General features: G+C 47.6%; 1 protein-coding gene across 1 annotated transcript in view; it reads left to right on the forward strand.

Moving 5' to 3' along the window:
- Positions 1-244: 244 nt before the first annotated feature.
- perp (p53 apoptosis effector related to pmp22) overlaps positions 245-16,504 on the forward strand; it is a 37,291-nt gene continuing 21,031 nt past the window's right edge. The window contains exon 1 of the mRNA XM_085979332.1: positions 245-627. Within this exon, the coding sequence (XP_085835458.1) occupies positions 432-627 (196 nt within the window). The 5' untranslated portion in view covers positions 245-431. The remainder of the gene's footprint in view (positions 628-16,504) is intronic.

Below are 16,504 nucleotides of genomic sequence, written 5' to 3' on the forward strand. Positions count from 1 at the left end.
GCAAGTCTTTGTTTAAATCTGTGCCCCCACCCCACCCACATAGATAATTGATATGTGTGCAGATGCAAAGCTGTATATGAAGTGACTGGGGACAGCATGCTCGGCTGTGCAAGAGGCTGTATTGAACGAAAATACTGGCCAGGGACAGACTGTGAAAAGTCTGTGGAATTTGAGCGCCGAGGGGGTTAACACGGGCTGGCTGCTGTAACTCGATCCTGGGTGCAGTGCCCTGGAGCTGCCCCACCCAGGGGCGTCAGTCAGCAGCCCGACAGGTTGGGGCTGGGGCAGAACCAAAGGCAGCGAGCACAGCGCCGCTCCCACACTCTGCAGCTGGGAGAGGAGCCGGGTGGCGGTGTGTGCTTCGGAAACTATCAGTTTAGGTCCCCTGTTGTTTTTTAAAGTTGTTGGTTGCCCTTACTCCCTGCCTGGCCATGTTTAAGTGCGGGCTGGCCTTGCCTCGCTGCCGCTGGATCCTGCCGCTGCTGCTGCTGCTGGCGATCATCTTCGACATCATCGCGCTGGCCGCCAGCTCGGGCTGGGTGGACTCCAAGTATCACTATGCCTCTCTGTGGGAGCAGTACCGGGGCAGGGAGCCCAACTGGGAATCCAGCTCCCTCATGGACTTCGGTAAGGTGGGCGAGACAGAGAGGAAAGGAGGGAGGGAGGGAGAGAGGAAAAACACAAAGGGAGGAGAGAAAGGAGGGAGTGAGAAAAAACAAAGGGAGGGAATGAGAAAAAGCACAAAGGAAGGAGAGAAAGAAGGGAGTGAGAAAAACAGAAAGGGAGGAGAGAAAGGAGGGAGGAGAGAAAGGAGGGAGGGAGAACAAGCTCAAAGGGAGGAGAGAAAAGGAGGGAATGAGCAAAAACAAGGAGGGAGGGAGAAAAAATGGAGGAGAAAAACAAAAGGGAGGAGAGAAAGGGAGTAAGAAAAGAGGAGCGAAAGGAAAGGAGTGAGAAAAACTAAGGGAGGAAAAGGTGAGAAAACAAGGAGGAAAAATGTGAACAACAGAAAGAGAAGACAGAAAGGGAGAGAAAAGCAGGACAGAGAACAGAAAGAAAGTCAGAAAATGTGGAAATGGACTGAAGGGAGATCGAAACATAAAAGGAATTAGAAAAAGGTAAGGGAAGAAAAACAGAAGGAGAAAAAAACAATAAAGAAAAAGTGACTGGGAGAAGATGGTGAATAAGTGAGAAAGAATGTGGGTGAGGAAGAGCGAGAGGGGGTGAGGAAGAGCGAGGGGGTGAGGAAGAGCGAGGGGGTGAAGAAGAGCGAGGGGGGTGAGGAAGAGCGAGAGGGGTGAGGAAGAGCGAGAGGGTGAGGAAGAGCGAGAGGGGGTGAGGAAGAGCGAGACGGGTGAGGAAGAGCGAGACGGGTGAGGAAGAGCGAGAGGGGGTGAGGAAGAGCGAGGGGGTGAGGAAGAGCGAGGGGGGTGAGGATGAGCGAGGGGGTGAGGAAGAGCGAGAGGGTGAGGAAGAGCGAGAGGGTGAGGAAGAGCGAGACGGGTGAGGAAGAGCGAGAGGGTGAGGAAGAGCGAGGGGGGTGAGGAAGAGCGAGGGGGGTGAGGAAGAGCGAGGGGGTGAGGAAGAGCGAGGGGGTGAGGAAGAGCGAGAGGGGGTGAGGAAGAGCGGGGGGGTGAGGAAGAGCGAGAGGGGGTGAGGAAGAGCGAGGGGGTGAGGAAGAGCGAGAGGGGGTGAGGAAGAGCGAGAGGGGGTGAGGAAGAGCGAGAGGGGGTGAGGAAGAGCGAGAGGGGGTGAGGAAGAGCGAGGAGGGGGGTGAGGAAGAGCGAGGAGGGGGGTGAGGAAGAGCGAGGAGGGGGGTGAGGAAGAGCGAGGGGGTGAGGACGAGCGAGGGGGGTGAGGAAGAGCGAGGGGGGGTGAGGAAGAGCGAGGGGGTTAGGAAGAGCGAGAGGGGTGAGGAAGAGCGAGAGGGGGTGAGGAAGAGCGAGGAGGGGGTGAGGAGTGAGGGTGAGGAAGAGCGAGGAGGGGGTGAGGAGTGAGGGTGAGGAAGAGCGAGGGGGAGAAACTGAGGCAAAGCAATTGAGAGAGAAACAAAGTGCAAGAGGGAAAAGGTGCAAGAAAAACTGAGGGAGGCAGAGAAAAGAGAAAGGCAAGAAGAGGGTGAGAGAAAACCAAGTGTACAACAAGAAAAGTAAATTAAGAGAGTGCGTCAGAGACGGGGAAAACCAAATGAAAAGACAGAGTGAGAGAGGAAACTTAGGAAGAGAAAGTGTGAGAGAAACACAAACAAAAAAAACAATGAGAGAAGACAAAAAACACAGGAAAAAGTGAGTGCGAGATAAAGGGAGACAAAGTGTGACAGAAAACAGTGAGAAAAATAAAGGTAAAGATTTAGTCCATGAGAGAGACAGATAATGAGATAAAGTGAGAGGGAGAAACAGACAGGAGTGAGTGTGAAACAAAGGGAGAAACAAAGCCACTGAGAGAAATTAATAGGTGAGTGAGAACCAAGACAGTAATGAACAGAAAGAGCGAAGGTACGTGAGAAAGAAAGTGAGGGAGAGAGTGAAAAGGAGAGGAAGGAAATGGCAGAACAGGCAGGGTGTGAAAAACGGAGAGGGGGAGAGAAAACAAAAAGAAAAGGGGTGGGAAGAAACATAAATAGTTTGTATAGCTAAAAAGGAGCATATAAAAGTGACTATACCGTGCCAAGTTTTATTGATCTTGTGTAAGGAGAATGACCCTGCATTGCTCTCGTGTTAACTGTATCAATTGAATGCAAGATGCGCTGTTTAATGTCGCAATCCAACTGCTGTCAGTGCAAACATGGGCAACTGGCTGCCCATGTCCCTATAATAGGTCAGAACATTCTTAGGCACGCACCACGGTTCCCCAGGTGACGGAGTGGAATTACAGAGGACCGACCTCCCACCCACCATTGGCTGTGCTCCTACAACGGAAAACCCTCAACAAGACAGGAAAAGTGGGATAGACAGGGAAGATAGGAGCAGGAGTAGGCCATTCGGCCCCTCGAGCCCGCTCCGCCAGTCAATGAGATCATGGCTGATCATCCAAATTCAGTACCCTGTCCCTGCTTTCTCCTCATATCCCTTGATCCCTTTAGCCGTAAGAAATCTATCTAACTCCTTCTTGAATATATTTAATGAATTGGCCTCAACTGCCTTCTGTGGTAGAGAATTCCACAGGTTCACCACTCTCTGGGTGAAGAAATTCCTCCTCATCTCAGTCCTAAATGGCTTACCCCTTATCCTTAGACTGTGACTCCTGGTTCTGGACTCCCCCGCCATCGGGAACAGTTTTCCTGCATCTAATCTGTCTAGTCCTGTTACAATTTTATAAGTTTCAATGAGATCCCCTCTCATTCTTCTAAACTCCAGCGAGTATAAGCCTAATCGACCCAATCTCTCTTCATACGTCATTCCTGCCATCCCATAGTGAGCAGGAAGAGGGAGGGAAGTCTGGGAAGGAGATTGAATGCACAGCCAGAAGAGTAAGGGGGGGGGGGACTTTAGGAAGGGAGGGAGCAAGTGAAGTGGTCCAGGGAGAGGATGAGAGAGGGCCGGAGTGATCGAAAGATAGGCAGGTAGCAGATCACTCGGATCGGGTGGGGCGAGAACATTGGGCCAATTTGAAGACGAGGATGGTGAAGTCTGTTCGCCAGGGTACTGGCAACCGGGAGGAGGGCGAAGGGAAAGAGGGAGAAAAAGAAGATAGCGACAGAGGAAAGAAAAAAATAAATGAGGGAGAGGAAACGAGGAGGAGGAAAAAATGAAAGGAGCTAGGAAAAAGATAAAAAACCCAAAGGACACAGAAGAAGAGGATCTAGGGGTGGCAGATGGAGAAAGAGCAGAAATTGGGGGACGGGATGCGTAATGGAAGACAAAATGGAAAGAAACAGTGAGAGAAAGAAAAAATGAAGAGAGAGAAGGTAGAGCCATGATAAACTTGTGGTATCCACTCAAAATGCAACCCTGGTAAACAAGTTCTTACCTGTGGGCCCAGCAACCAGATTGAAAGATGTGGTGTGTTTGTTTTCGGTCTCCGCCACAAACTCCGTTCCCTAGCCACCGACTCCATCCCTCTCCCTAATATCTGTCTGAGGCTGAACCACGCTGTTTGCAACCTTGGTCTCATATTTGACCCTGAAATGAGCTTCCGACCACATATCCGCAGCATAACAAAGACTGCCTACTTCCACCTTCGCAACATCGCCTGTCTCCACCCTTGCCTCCGCTCATCCGCTGCTGAGACCCTCACTTTGTTACCTCTAGACTTGACTATTCCAATGCACTCCTGGCTGGCCTCCCACATTCTATCCTACATAAACTTGAGGTCATCCAAAACTCGGCTGCCCGTGTCCGAACTCGCACCAAGTCCCGTTCACCCATCACCCCTGTCGCTGACCTACATTGGCTCCCGGTTAAGCAACGCCTCGATTTCAAAATTCTCATCCTTGTTTTCAAATCCCTCCATGGCCTCGCCCCTTCCTATCTCTGTAATCTCCTCCAGCCCCACAACCCCCCCCCCGAGATATCTGCGCTCCTCTAATTCTGCCCTCTTGAGCATCCCTGATTATAATCGCTCAACCATTGGTGGCTGTGCCTTCAGCTGCCTGGGCCCTAAGCTCTGGAATTCCCTGCCTAAAACTCTCCGCCTCGCTACCTCTCTTTCCTCCTTTAAGATGCTCCTTAAAACCTACCTCTTCGACCAAACTTTTGGTCACCTGCCCTAATTTATCCTTATGTGGCTCGGTTTCAAATTTTTGTCTTTTAATACTCCTGTGAAGCACCTTGGGAAATTTGACTACGTTAAAGGCGCTATATAAATACTCGAGGAACAACACCTCATCTTCCGATTAGGCACTTTACAGCCTTCCGGACTCAATATCGAGTTCAACAATTTCAGATCATAACCTCGGCCCCTATTACATTTTTACTTATATTTTTTATCCACACCTTTGTTTTGGTTTTCCCCCCTCCCCCTTTCCTTTTTTTCTCTCTCCCCCCCCACATGGCAGCTGTCTCTCATTCTGCCAGCGCATTTCACACCTAATCTAGAGCTGTCTTTTGTCTCCACTGTCCTATCACCATCTCGTCTCGTTTTGAATACCTCTTAATGTCTCGTCTCTCTTTTGTTCTCTCTCAGCCTGGCCTTTTAATCTATTTCATTCCCTGTGCCTCTTTAGTCTTGATAAAGGGTTTTGACCCGAAACGTCGACTCTAATTTCTCTCCACGGATGTTGCCTGGCCTGCTGAGTTTTTCCAGCATTTTCTGTTATATAAATACAAGTTGGGGCGATGGATTTCTAAGTTTTTGTCAGAGCTGGCAAGAAGAGAAAAAAAACGAATAAATTTGAACGATGCTTACTGGAGCTTGATGTTCGAAGCAATGTCTTCCTCGCAGGGTGTCAGCATTTCCCACATTGCAAGAGTGACTACACCTCAGGACGGCATGTCCTGAGGCCGTGATAGGCGCTATATCAATGCAAGTTCTTTCTTTCATTTCACCTCTCGGTTCCTGATCATCTGCTTTTTGCCATTCTTGACACCTGTGAGGGAGGTGACTGTGCATCACTGTACCCGTTCCTCAAGGACTGGGCATTTTGTGGCACTGCATTCACCGCACAACTAAATGAAAGTGAGGCATTCTGCTGTAAATTTTTTAAAAAAAATTTCCTTTACGAAACTGCTGTCCTAGTGAAGCATTTGACAAGGTGGAGAATCGTAGAATGATCGAGCACAGAAGGAGGCCCATCGTGCCTTGTGCCATACTTTCATCGCGATGTTCATCAATTCCTCCCTCCCCTGACTCTATTAGTCATTTACACTGCCCGATAAAGAGTGCTGAGTTCCACAGACTGGCAAGGCCCCCCAAGTTCATTCTCTTCACTTGTTTTTGACCCTGCATTTAATTGTTGAGTTAGCTAATCTCCGGGCGGAGACGATAAATATTTGCCTCTGACTAATGCGGCAGGAATATTTAAATGACGTGTGTGTTTCGTGTGCAAGGTTTGTGGGTGGATTGAAAGGCTGACTTGGCTATGTAAAACCAAGGTCATCAATTCAATTTTTATTTGTCATATATGCAGCAGACGTGTGTACTGCACAATGAAATGTTGATTTTTACGAGTCCTCCTAACATTGGAATAAATATGGCATAACAATGATAAAAATACTAATAGAAATACAGTATTAATAAATAAAACAACAGTAATAAATAATAATAAATTATTCGTTCATGAGTCTTATGACCTGGAGGTAGAAGCTGTTTCAAAATCTGCTGGTACGAGACCGTATGCTTTGGTATCTCTTACCGGACGGGAGCAGGGCGAAGAGGTTGTGGCTGGGGTGGCTTGCGTCTTTAATGATTCTCAGGGTCTTCCCCCGGCACCCCTCGGGGTAGATATCCTGCACAGCAGGTAGTTTAATTCCTATAGTGTGTTGTGCAGCTTTCACCACCATCTGTAGAGCCTTGCGGTCTGTGGCGGTGCAGTTGCCATACCAGGTAGTGATGCAGCCGGACAGGATACTCTCGATGGTGCACCGGTAGAAGTTGGTGAGAATCTGGGGGGCCATTCCAAATTTCTTCAGTCTCCTGAGGAACAACAGGCGTTGGCATGCCTTCTTGGTTATAACGTCGATGTGATGGGATCAAAGATGGCGACCCACTGGTAACTTGTCCAAGTGGCAATTCGTCATGTGACAGTGACTGCTGCACCTTGGCGGGTGGTTGTCTACCTCAGAGGGCAGACAGGGTCTCGCTATCATCTCTTCTGAAAGACAGCACTGTTAATTGTATATTAATTGGGTGTTAATTGTAGTCAGGTGGTGGTTATTAATTGGGGGCTTTCTTGTGTTTGTGTGTATATATGGGAGGAGGCTCGGGAAGGGTTCAAGCTGGGGTGTGCTTAGTATGTAATGTGTTGTCATTGAAACTTATAAAATTCTGACAGGACTGGACAGACTAGATGCAGGAAGGATGTTCCCGATGGTCAGGGAGTCCAGAACCAGGGGTTACAGTCTAAGGATAAGGGGTAAGCCATTTAGGACAGGATGAGGAGGAATTTCTTCACCCAGAGAGTGGTGAACCTGTGGAATTCTCTACCACAGAAGGCAGTGGAGGCCAATTCATTAAATATATTCAAGAAGGAGTTGGATATATTTCTTAAGGCTAAAGGGACCTGGGGAGAAAGCAGGGACAGGGTCCTGAATTTGGATGATCAGCCGTGATCACATTGAATGGTGGAGCAGGCTCGAGGGGCTGAATGGCCTACTCCTGCTCCTATCTTCTATGTGTCTCTGTAAATAAAGGCTTGTAAGCATCTACAGACTAGGCTCTAGTGCTCTATCCTTCACCGCCTGGCTGTCTGACTTTTTACAGGCACCTCCATCAATGCAGCACCACAGTGTCGGCCTTAATGATGTGGTCAAGTCTCTGGAGTGGGGTTCGAACCCACGGCCTTCTGGCTTAAGAGGCCGAGAGTGCGGCCCACTAAGCCAAGTCCAACAGTCTAGACATCTCTGGAGAGACTGTTTAAATGGATTTTATTTAAACCTGCATTTTTCTGCCTGGCAGCACTAAACCACCACTGTCCCCGCTAATAACAACAGAAAATGCTGGAACTCAGCAGGCCAGGCAACATTCGTGGAGAGAAATTAGAGTCGACGTTTCGGGTCAAAACCCTTTATCAAGACTAAAGAGGCACAGGGAATGAAATAGATTAAGAGGCCAGGCTGAGAGAGAACAAAAGAGAAGAGACATTAAGAGGTATTCAAAACGAGACGCGATGGTGATAGGACCAGTGGAGACAAAAGATGGCTCCAGATTAGGTGTGAAATGTGCTGGCAGAATGGGAGACAGCTGCCATGTGGGAGAGAGAAAAAAAGGAAAGGGGGGGGGAAACCAAAACAAAGGTGTGGATAAAAAACATAAGTAAAAATGTAATAGGGGCCGAGGTTATGATCTGAAATTGTTGAACTCGATATTGAGTCCGGATGGCTGTAAAGTGCCTAATCGGAAGATCGCTAAAGTGTGCGACCGCGCAGTCATCTGCAAGGTCCCGTGCAGGCCGCTCACCGCCTTTTCCCGTGTCGATACCGCGCATTGGGGGAGGCAGGCCGCGCAGGAGGCAGTGCAGCTTACGGGGGGAAGGGGGCATTGCTAACCACCCCCATTGGATCCACCGTGTCGGTGATGTCACAACGCGAGTTACAATTTTCGTGTTACGTTCACTTGACATAAGACCCCTCATTAACATATCTAAAGGGGTCTAACGCCTGTTGGCGACTGCCTAAAAAAATAGTCCCCACTCATTTAGCAGTGGGACCAACGCCTGGGCAGATTGGGTGCCCGGAAAATGGGGGCAAAGCTCACCAATTTCTACCCCAATGTCCCCTTTAAATCTGCCACTCCAGGCCATTTCAACCTGGCTGTTGAAATACAGGCTACATTCTGTACTTTGAGGGCCATGTTCTTTTGGAAATGACACAAAGTTGGGTTAGAATTCCTGCCTGTCCGAACATTTCTCCTACAATAGGTTTATTGTGGATTTGAGTTTGTGTTTTGTTTAAAGATCCACAACCTGGTGTGACGCCCCCTACTGCGAGCGCGTGTGTACCGTGTCATTTTAGGACAGAATCGGGTATTGAGTACAACTTCCCTATTTCTCTCTCTCTGCGCTCTCCCCTCCCTCCATATTTAAGTAACCCGCTGCCGTTTAATGTCTGGGCTCAATCCTGAGGAACATGCTACACGATTGTACTTCTTGCAATCTAGTATACTGTATTCGCTGCTCACGATGTGGTCTCCTCTACATTGGGGAGACCAAACGCAGATTGGGTGACCGCTTTGCGGAACACCTCCGTTCAGTCTGTAAGGGTGACCCCGAGCTTCCGGTCGCCTGTCATTTCAATTCACCGCTCCATTCCCACTCGGACCTCACCGTCCTCGGCCTCTAGCATTGTTCCACGGAAGCTCAGCGTAAGCTCGAGGAACAGCACCTCATCTTCCGATTAGGCACTTTACAGTCTTCCGGACTCAATATCGAGTTCAACAATTTCAGATCATAACCTCGGCCCCTATCATATTTTTATATATTTTTTATCCACACTTTTGGTTTGTGCCTTTTCCTTTTTTTCCCCCACATGGCAGTTGTCTTTCACTCTGCCAGCGCATTTCACACTTCATTTAGAGCCATCCTTTGTTTCTTTACCTGCCCTGTTACCATCTCGTCTCGCCTTGAATATCTCTTAATGTCTCTTCACCTCTCCCAGACCTTCCCTTTTGTTCTTTCATCCCCTCCCCCATTTCCCAGCCCCCAAACTTGCTTTTTCATCCGTTTCATTTCCTGCTTTTTTTCTCAGTTCTGACGAAGGGTTTCGACCTGAAACGTTGACTCTGTTTCGCTCCACGGATGTTGCCGGGCCTGCTGAGTTTTTCCAGCGTTTTCTGTTGTTATTTCCTGAGGAGCAGCTGCTGGGGTAAGGTAGACAAAAGCTGCCGTCACACGCGCAGCAAGAGCGGGGAGCAGGCCAAGGGGGACAACCTCGCTCAGAATTAGGCTTTCAACTTCTGGGTAGTCTGGTAACAGAGTCCCGATTTTTGGAACTTAAGGAGCACGTTCCCGACAACAGAAAAAAACAAAGACAGGTCTGAAGATAAGAGGCCGTCTAAGGTTATACAAGGGTTTGATGGGGTAGATGTAGAGAAGATGTTTCCTCTTATGGAGGAGACCAGAACTAGGGTGAATAAATATAACATAGTCAATAATAATCCAGTAGGGAATTCAGGAGAAACTTCTTTATCCAGGGAGTGGCGAGAACGTGGAACTCGCTACCACAGGGAGTGGTTGAGGCGAATAACAGAGATGCATTTAAGGGGAAGCTAGATAAGTACATGGAGAAAGGAATAGAAGGTTATACTGATCGGGTAAGAGGCTGGTGTGGAGTATAAATGGCCTGTTTCTGTGCTGTAAATTCTATGTAAAACTAGGGTAAGAAGATAACACCGTAAATGGCTAGGTTTGCAATGGAGGGGCAGAGGAACCTTGGTGTGCACAGCTCCTTAAAGGTGGCAGTACAAGTGGATAAGGCCATAAAATTGTGAATCTACAACAACTTGTATTTATACAGCGCCTTTAATGTGGCAAAACGTCCCAAGGCGCTTCACAACAACGTAAGCCTAACATCTGTGGTAGGTAAAATGTTGGAGTCCATTATTAAGGAGACAGTAACAGGACATTTGGATAATCATAAATTAATAGGACAAAGTCAGAATGGTTTTATGAAGGGGAAGTCATGTTTGACAAATTTGCTGGAGTTCTTTGAGGAAGTAACATATAGGGTGGATAAAGGGGAAGCAGTGGACGTAGTGTATTTAGACTTCCAAAAGGCATTTGACAAGGTGCCACACAAAAGATTATTGCTTAAGATAAAAAAATCACGGGATTGGGGGTAATATTCTGGCATGGATAGAGGATTGGCTATCTAACAGAAGGCAGAGAGTTGGGATAAATGGTTCATTCTCAGACTGGCAATCAGTAACTAGTGGTGTTCCGCAGGGGTCAGTGCTGGGTCCCCAACTCTTTACAATCTATATTAACGATTTGGAGGAGGGGACCGAGTGTAACATATCAAAGTTTGCAGATGATACTAAGATGGGAGGGAAAGTAGTGAGTGAGGAGGACATAAAAAACCTGCAAGGGGACATAGACAGGCTAAGTAAGTGGGCAGAGATTTGGCAGATGGAATACAATACTGGAAAGTGTGAGGTTATGCACTTTGGCAGGAAAAATCGTAGAGCAAGTTATTATCTTAATGGCAAGAAACTGGAAAGTACTGAAGTACAAAGGGATCTGGGGGTTCTGGTGCACGAAACTCAAAAGGTTAGTATGCAGGTGCAGCATGTGATTAAGAAGGCCAATGGAATGTTGGCTTTCATTGCTAGGAGGATAGAATATAAAAATAGGGAGGTATTGTTTCAGTTGTACAAGGTATTGGTGAGACCGCACCTGGAATACTGCGTACAGTTTTGGTGTCCATACTTAAGGACATACTTGCTCTCAAGTCAGTACAAAGAAGGTTCACTCGGTTAATCCCGGGGATGAGGGGATGGACATATGAGGAGAGGTTGAGTAGATTGGGACTCTACTCATTGGAGTTCAGAAGAATGAGAGGCGATCTTATTGAAACATAAGATTGTGAAGGGGTTGGATCGGGTGGATGCGGGGAGGATGTTCCCGATGATGGGTGAAACTAGAACTAGGGGGCATAGTCTTAGAATAAGGGGCTGCTCTTTCAAAACTGAGATGAGGAGGAACTACTTCACTCAGAGGGTGGTAGGTCCATGGAATATGCTGCCCCAAAAAGCTGTAGAAGCTACATCATTACGTAAATTTAAAACAGAAATAGACAGTTTACTAGAAGTAAAGGGAATTAAGGGTTACGGGGAGCGGGCAGGAATTTGGACATGAGTTTAGGTTCGGATCGGTCATGGCCCTGTGGGTAGCGGAGCGGGCCCAGGGGCCGTGTAGCCTGATCCTGCTCCTATTTCGTGTGTCTAATTCTGTTAGATTCAGGAGATGGTTCTGTGATAGTAGATTGGCGGTTAGGATCAGATCAGCCATGATCTTATTGAATGGCGGAGCAGGCTCGAGGGGCCGATTGGCCTACTCCTGCTCCTATTTCTTATGTTCTTATGTAAACATTAACACCGAGACAAAGAAGGAGATGTTAGGACAGGTGGCAGGTATCTTGAGGTGTAGAATACAAAAGCAAGGAGCTAACACTGAATTTGTAGAAGCCCCTTAGTTGGGCCACAGTTGGGAATATTGTGTACAGCTTTGGGTATTTCTTATAAGAAGGCTGTAAAGCAATTGGAGAGTGAAGCATCGAATCACGAAGGCATTAGCAGGATTGAGGGGGGTTACAGTTATGAAGAGAGACTTTAGAAGTTAGTTTTTTTTCCACTATAGAAACATAGAAAAATAGGAGCAGGAGTAGGCCATTTGGCCCTTCGAGCCTGCTCCACTATTCAGTATGACCATGGCTGATCCTCTATCTCAGTACCATATTCCCGCCCTCTCCCCGTACCCCTTGTTGCATTTTGTGTCTAGAAATCTATCTATCTCCTTCTTAAATATATTCAGAGCTGTGAAAGTTAAGGGGTGACCTGGTGGAGAGCTTTACCACAAAAGGGTTGTGATAGGGTAAATAGTGACAGATTGATTCCACTGGTTGGTGAGATGGTACAAATTTAAGATAATCACAAAGAGAGTTAATGGGGAAGTAAGAAAAACCTTGCTTACACAGAGAGTGGTTAAAAGGTGGAATTCACTGCCTTTACCTGTTGTTCTAAATCTCTCCGCCTCTCTACCTCTCTTTCCTCCTTTAAGATGCTCCTTAAAGCCTACCTCTTTGACCCTCACCTGTCCCCTGTCCTAATATCTCCTTATGTGGCTCGGTGTCAAATTGTGTTTGATAAACGCTGCTGTGAATTGCCTTGGGGACGTTATTATTACAGGAAACTCTTTTAACCGGCACCGGAAATCTCTCTTAACCGGCAAAATTCAGGAGTAGGTTCAGGTAATTTTACTATATATTAGTGGCCGTGTAACCGGGGTTCCTGGATCTGTGGCCGTGTAACCGGGGTTCCTGGATCTGTGGCCATGTAACCGGGGCTCCTGCACTTGTGGCCGTGTAACCGGGGTTCCTGGATCTGTGGCCGTGTAACCGGGACTCCTGCACCTGTGGCCGTGTAACCGGGGTTCCTGCACCTGTGGCCGTGTAACCGGGGTTCCTGCACCTGTGGCCGTGCAACAGGGACTCCTGCACCTGTGGCCGTGTAACCGGGGTTCCTGCACCTGTGGCCGTGTAACCGGGGTTCCTGCACCTGTGGCCGTGCAACCGGGACTCCTGCACAAGTGCCGTGTAACCGGGGCTCCTGGATCTGTGGCTGTGTAACCGGGACTCCTGCACAAATGCCGTGTAACCGGGGCTCCTCACCTGTGGCCGTGTACTGGGCTCTCTTACCTTGGCAAGTATACCTCTCTGTAATCCGGACTTTTTGATCAACCGGCACCACGCCAGTCCCGTCGGTGCGGGATAAAAAAGTTTCCTGTACGTTAAAGGCACTATATAAATGCAAGTTGTTGTTGTTGAACCAGAGTCTGTAAATAATTTTCTTGTTAAAGGGATCAGATACTTGCTTGAAAAAGAATATAAAACACCATATGGGGCGTGAGCAAGAGAGCGGGATTCGACGAGTTATTGTGCAGGAAAACACCGTGTGGACCTGACGGACCAAATGGCTGTTTTTGTGCTGCTCTAGTCGACGATTCTATGTTAATCCCATTAGTGAAAGAGAGAACACACAACTCCTCAGGAAGGAGATTACTGCCCCTGTGAGAGAGTACAGAGCGGCGCAACAAAAGGTGATTCTGGGTATCGTGAATTTAAACTATTATCTTTCGAAAAATGGCGACTTCAGCGTGACCAATGTGCGCGCGCGGTTTTTCCTGTTTAAAAGCCGGTGAGCCGGCTGTGCGACCGCGCAGCTTAAAGAGAACATTGAATGTGACCAGCGTTCCCTTTTAAGCTGCGCAGCTGTCTCGAGGTCCCGCGCAGCCGGAGAGCCGGCATCGTAATGCAAAAAAAACCCGCCCGTGCACATAATTTTGAATGGGCCGTGCAGCCCAAAATAAAATTAAGGGGAACGTCGAATGTGACCTGATTGATGTTTTCAAGATTGCGAAAGAATTGACGACATTGACAAAGCAGGTTATTCACTCTGGTGAGGGTTCAAGTACCAAGGGAACGCAAGTTAAGAAATGGGAAAACTGGGAGTAGAAAGGGAGGCTAGGTGGAACTTTTCCACCCAAAGGTAGTAAGAGTTGTGGCAAAAAATGACCAGGGAAGACAACCAAAGAGGTTGGGTTCATAGGCCTAATTGATGCATTTGGGAGAGAGCAAGACTTGGGGTTTGTGGTGAATAGGTGGGGTTGGCATCTATCAAAATGGGATAGACTAGTTGGGCCTTAAGGCTTTTTCCTATTAACATTGCTGATGTCTAAAGTCCTCATAAGAACAAGTTCTACAGTCTTTCATAACCTATAAATATATTCAGGGACTTGCATACTGTTCTATTTATATACAGAATCTTTCTAGTAATATATTAAAAATCTTGCGCATAACACGCACTTCCTGCAAGTGTCGCACCTACTTCCTGTCACAGTTTCCCCATCATGCATTGTTGATACCATCCCAATTGTTATAAAACAGTATATCCTCCAAGTCATTGCAAGCAATGCTACATGAGATTGGTATGTTGTTATCTTTCACCTTTCGCAACCTCAGGACGTCCCAAAGTGCTTTAAAGCCAATGAAGTACTGTTGTAACGTAAGAAACAATCTACATTGTAAATTGTCACCAAGGACACTGACTTCTGGTTTTTACAGAACATAGAATTTGACTTATTTGGTTACTGTAAACGAGAGGGTAGTGACACTATCAGGGCGATTTTAACCCTACTCGCTCAGCAGAAACCTGGCGGGTGGGCGGTTAGAATCACCCCTGGCTCTTACCTGTCTGAAAGCCGCCATGATCGCAACATCGGCAACTTTAACCCACTCTCCTGAGCAGGCAGCAAGGACACCCGCCCGGAGCCAACGGGGTCCTTCTTTACAGATGCATGTTGCGGCCCGATGACATCATTGGGACCCGACTGTAATTTTAACTCTGGGCCTGAGCGGGGAATCCACCTGGAGTTAAAATCAGGGCTTTAGTGTTCGTAATCTCTACCAGCTTCTTTGGCAAAGACATTTTAAAAGGTATCGTTGTCATGGTAAAGTCTTTTCTCCAAATTGGTGCCAGGATAAACGGGTTGGTCTCCTGCCACCAGCAATTCAGGCAATGGCAGTATAATCTGACGACTGACTCAACACTGAACACCTCCAGTTGCAACCAGTGAATCTCCCCTACCTATCCCCCTCTCAATACTGTAAGTTTGGACTTGACCCACCTATCCCCCAGTGCTACTAACGCGTGAAATGTGCTTCCAGATAAACTAGTGGGAACAAAAACCTTGGAATCATAAGAATTAGGAGCAGGAGTAGGTCATTCGGCCCCTCGAGCCTGCTCCACCATTCAATGCGATCATGGCAGATCATCCAAATTCAGTACCCTGTCCCTGCTTTCTCCCCATATCCCTTGATCCCTTTAGCCTTAAGAAATATATCTAACTCCTTGAATATATTTAATGAATTGGCCTCAACTGCCTTCTGTGGTAGAGAATTCCACAGGTTCACCACTCTCTGGGTGAAGAAATTCCTCCTCATCTCTGTCCTAAATGGCTTACCCCTTATCCTTAGACTGTGACCCCTGGTTCTGGACTCCCCTGCCGTCGGGAACACCCTTCCTGCATCTAGTCTGTCTAGTCCTGTTAGAATTTTATAAGTTTCAATGAGACCCCCTCTCATTCTTCTAAACTCCAGCGAGTATAAGCCCAATCAACCCAATCTCTCCTCATACGTCATTCCTGCCATTCGGCCCCTCGAGCCTGCTCTGTCATTCAGTAAGATCATGGCTGATCTTCGACCTCAACTCCACTTTCCCGCCTGATCCCCACATCCCTTGATTCCAAAAATCTATCGATCTCAGCCTTGAATATCTTCTTCTTCTTAACATACTCAATGATTCAGCATCCACAGCCCTTTGGGGCAGAGAATTCCAAAGATTCACCACCCTCCTGAGTGAAGAAATTCCTCCCAATCTCAGTCTTAAATGGCCGACCCCATATCCTGAGACTATGCCCCCTAGTTCTAGATTCTCCAGCCAGGGGAAACAACCTCTCAGCATTTACCCTGTCAATCCCCCTCAGAATCTTTTATGTTTCAATGAATCATTGAAGAAGCCAATGGATACTGCATTGGGTGTGGGGGAAGGGGGGTGGAAATGTAGATGGCTGAACGGCCTTCCTCTTCAGTAATCATCTTGTGAGCCTGTTTTATATGTGGGTATACACGCAAGGACATACTCAAAACAATCTGACACAAAGGAAGAGAAAGAAAGACAGACAGACCTATCCCAAGCTTTAACTAACAATGCTTTCCAGTCTCTGTGTAAAAAGACTTGCATTTATATAGCGCCTTTCACGACCTCGGGACGCCCCAAAGCTCTTTAGGAAACGCGGCAGCCAAATTGCGCACAGCAAGCTCCCACAAACAGAAAAGTGATAAAGACCAGATAATCTGGCTTTAGCGATGTTGGATGAGGGATAAAACATTTTTTTTTTAATTCATTGATGGGATGTGGGCGTCGCTGGCTAGGCCTGCATTTAGTGCCCATCCCTAATTGCCCTTGAGAAGATGGTGGTGAGCCGCCTTCTTGAACCGCTGCAGTCCATATGGTGTAGGTACACCCACAATGCTGTTAGGAAGGGAGTTCCAGGATTTTGGCCCAGTGACAATGAAGGAACGGCGATACAGGTCCAAGTCAGGATGGTGTGTGGCTTGGAGGGGAACTTGTAGGT

This window comes from Somniosus microcephalus, chromosome 3 (genome assembly GCF_052327205.1).
Source record: "Somniosus microcephalus isolate GS21.2 chromosome 3, FLI_Smic_1.0, whole genome shotgun sequence".
Taxonomy (NCBI): domain Eukaryota; kingdom Metazoa; phylum Chordata; class Chondrichthyes; order Squaliformes; family Somniosidae; genus Somniosus; species Somniosus microcephalus.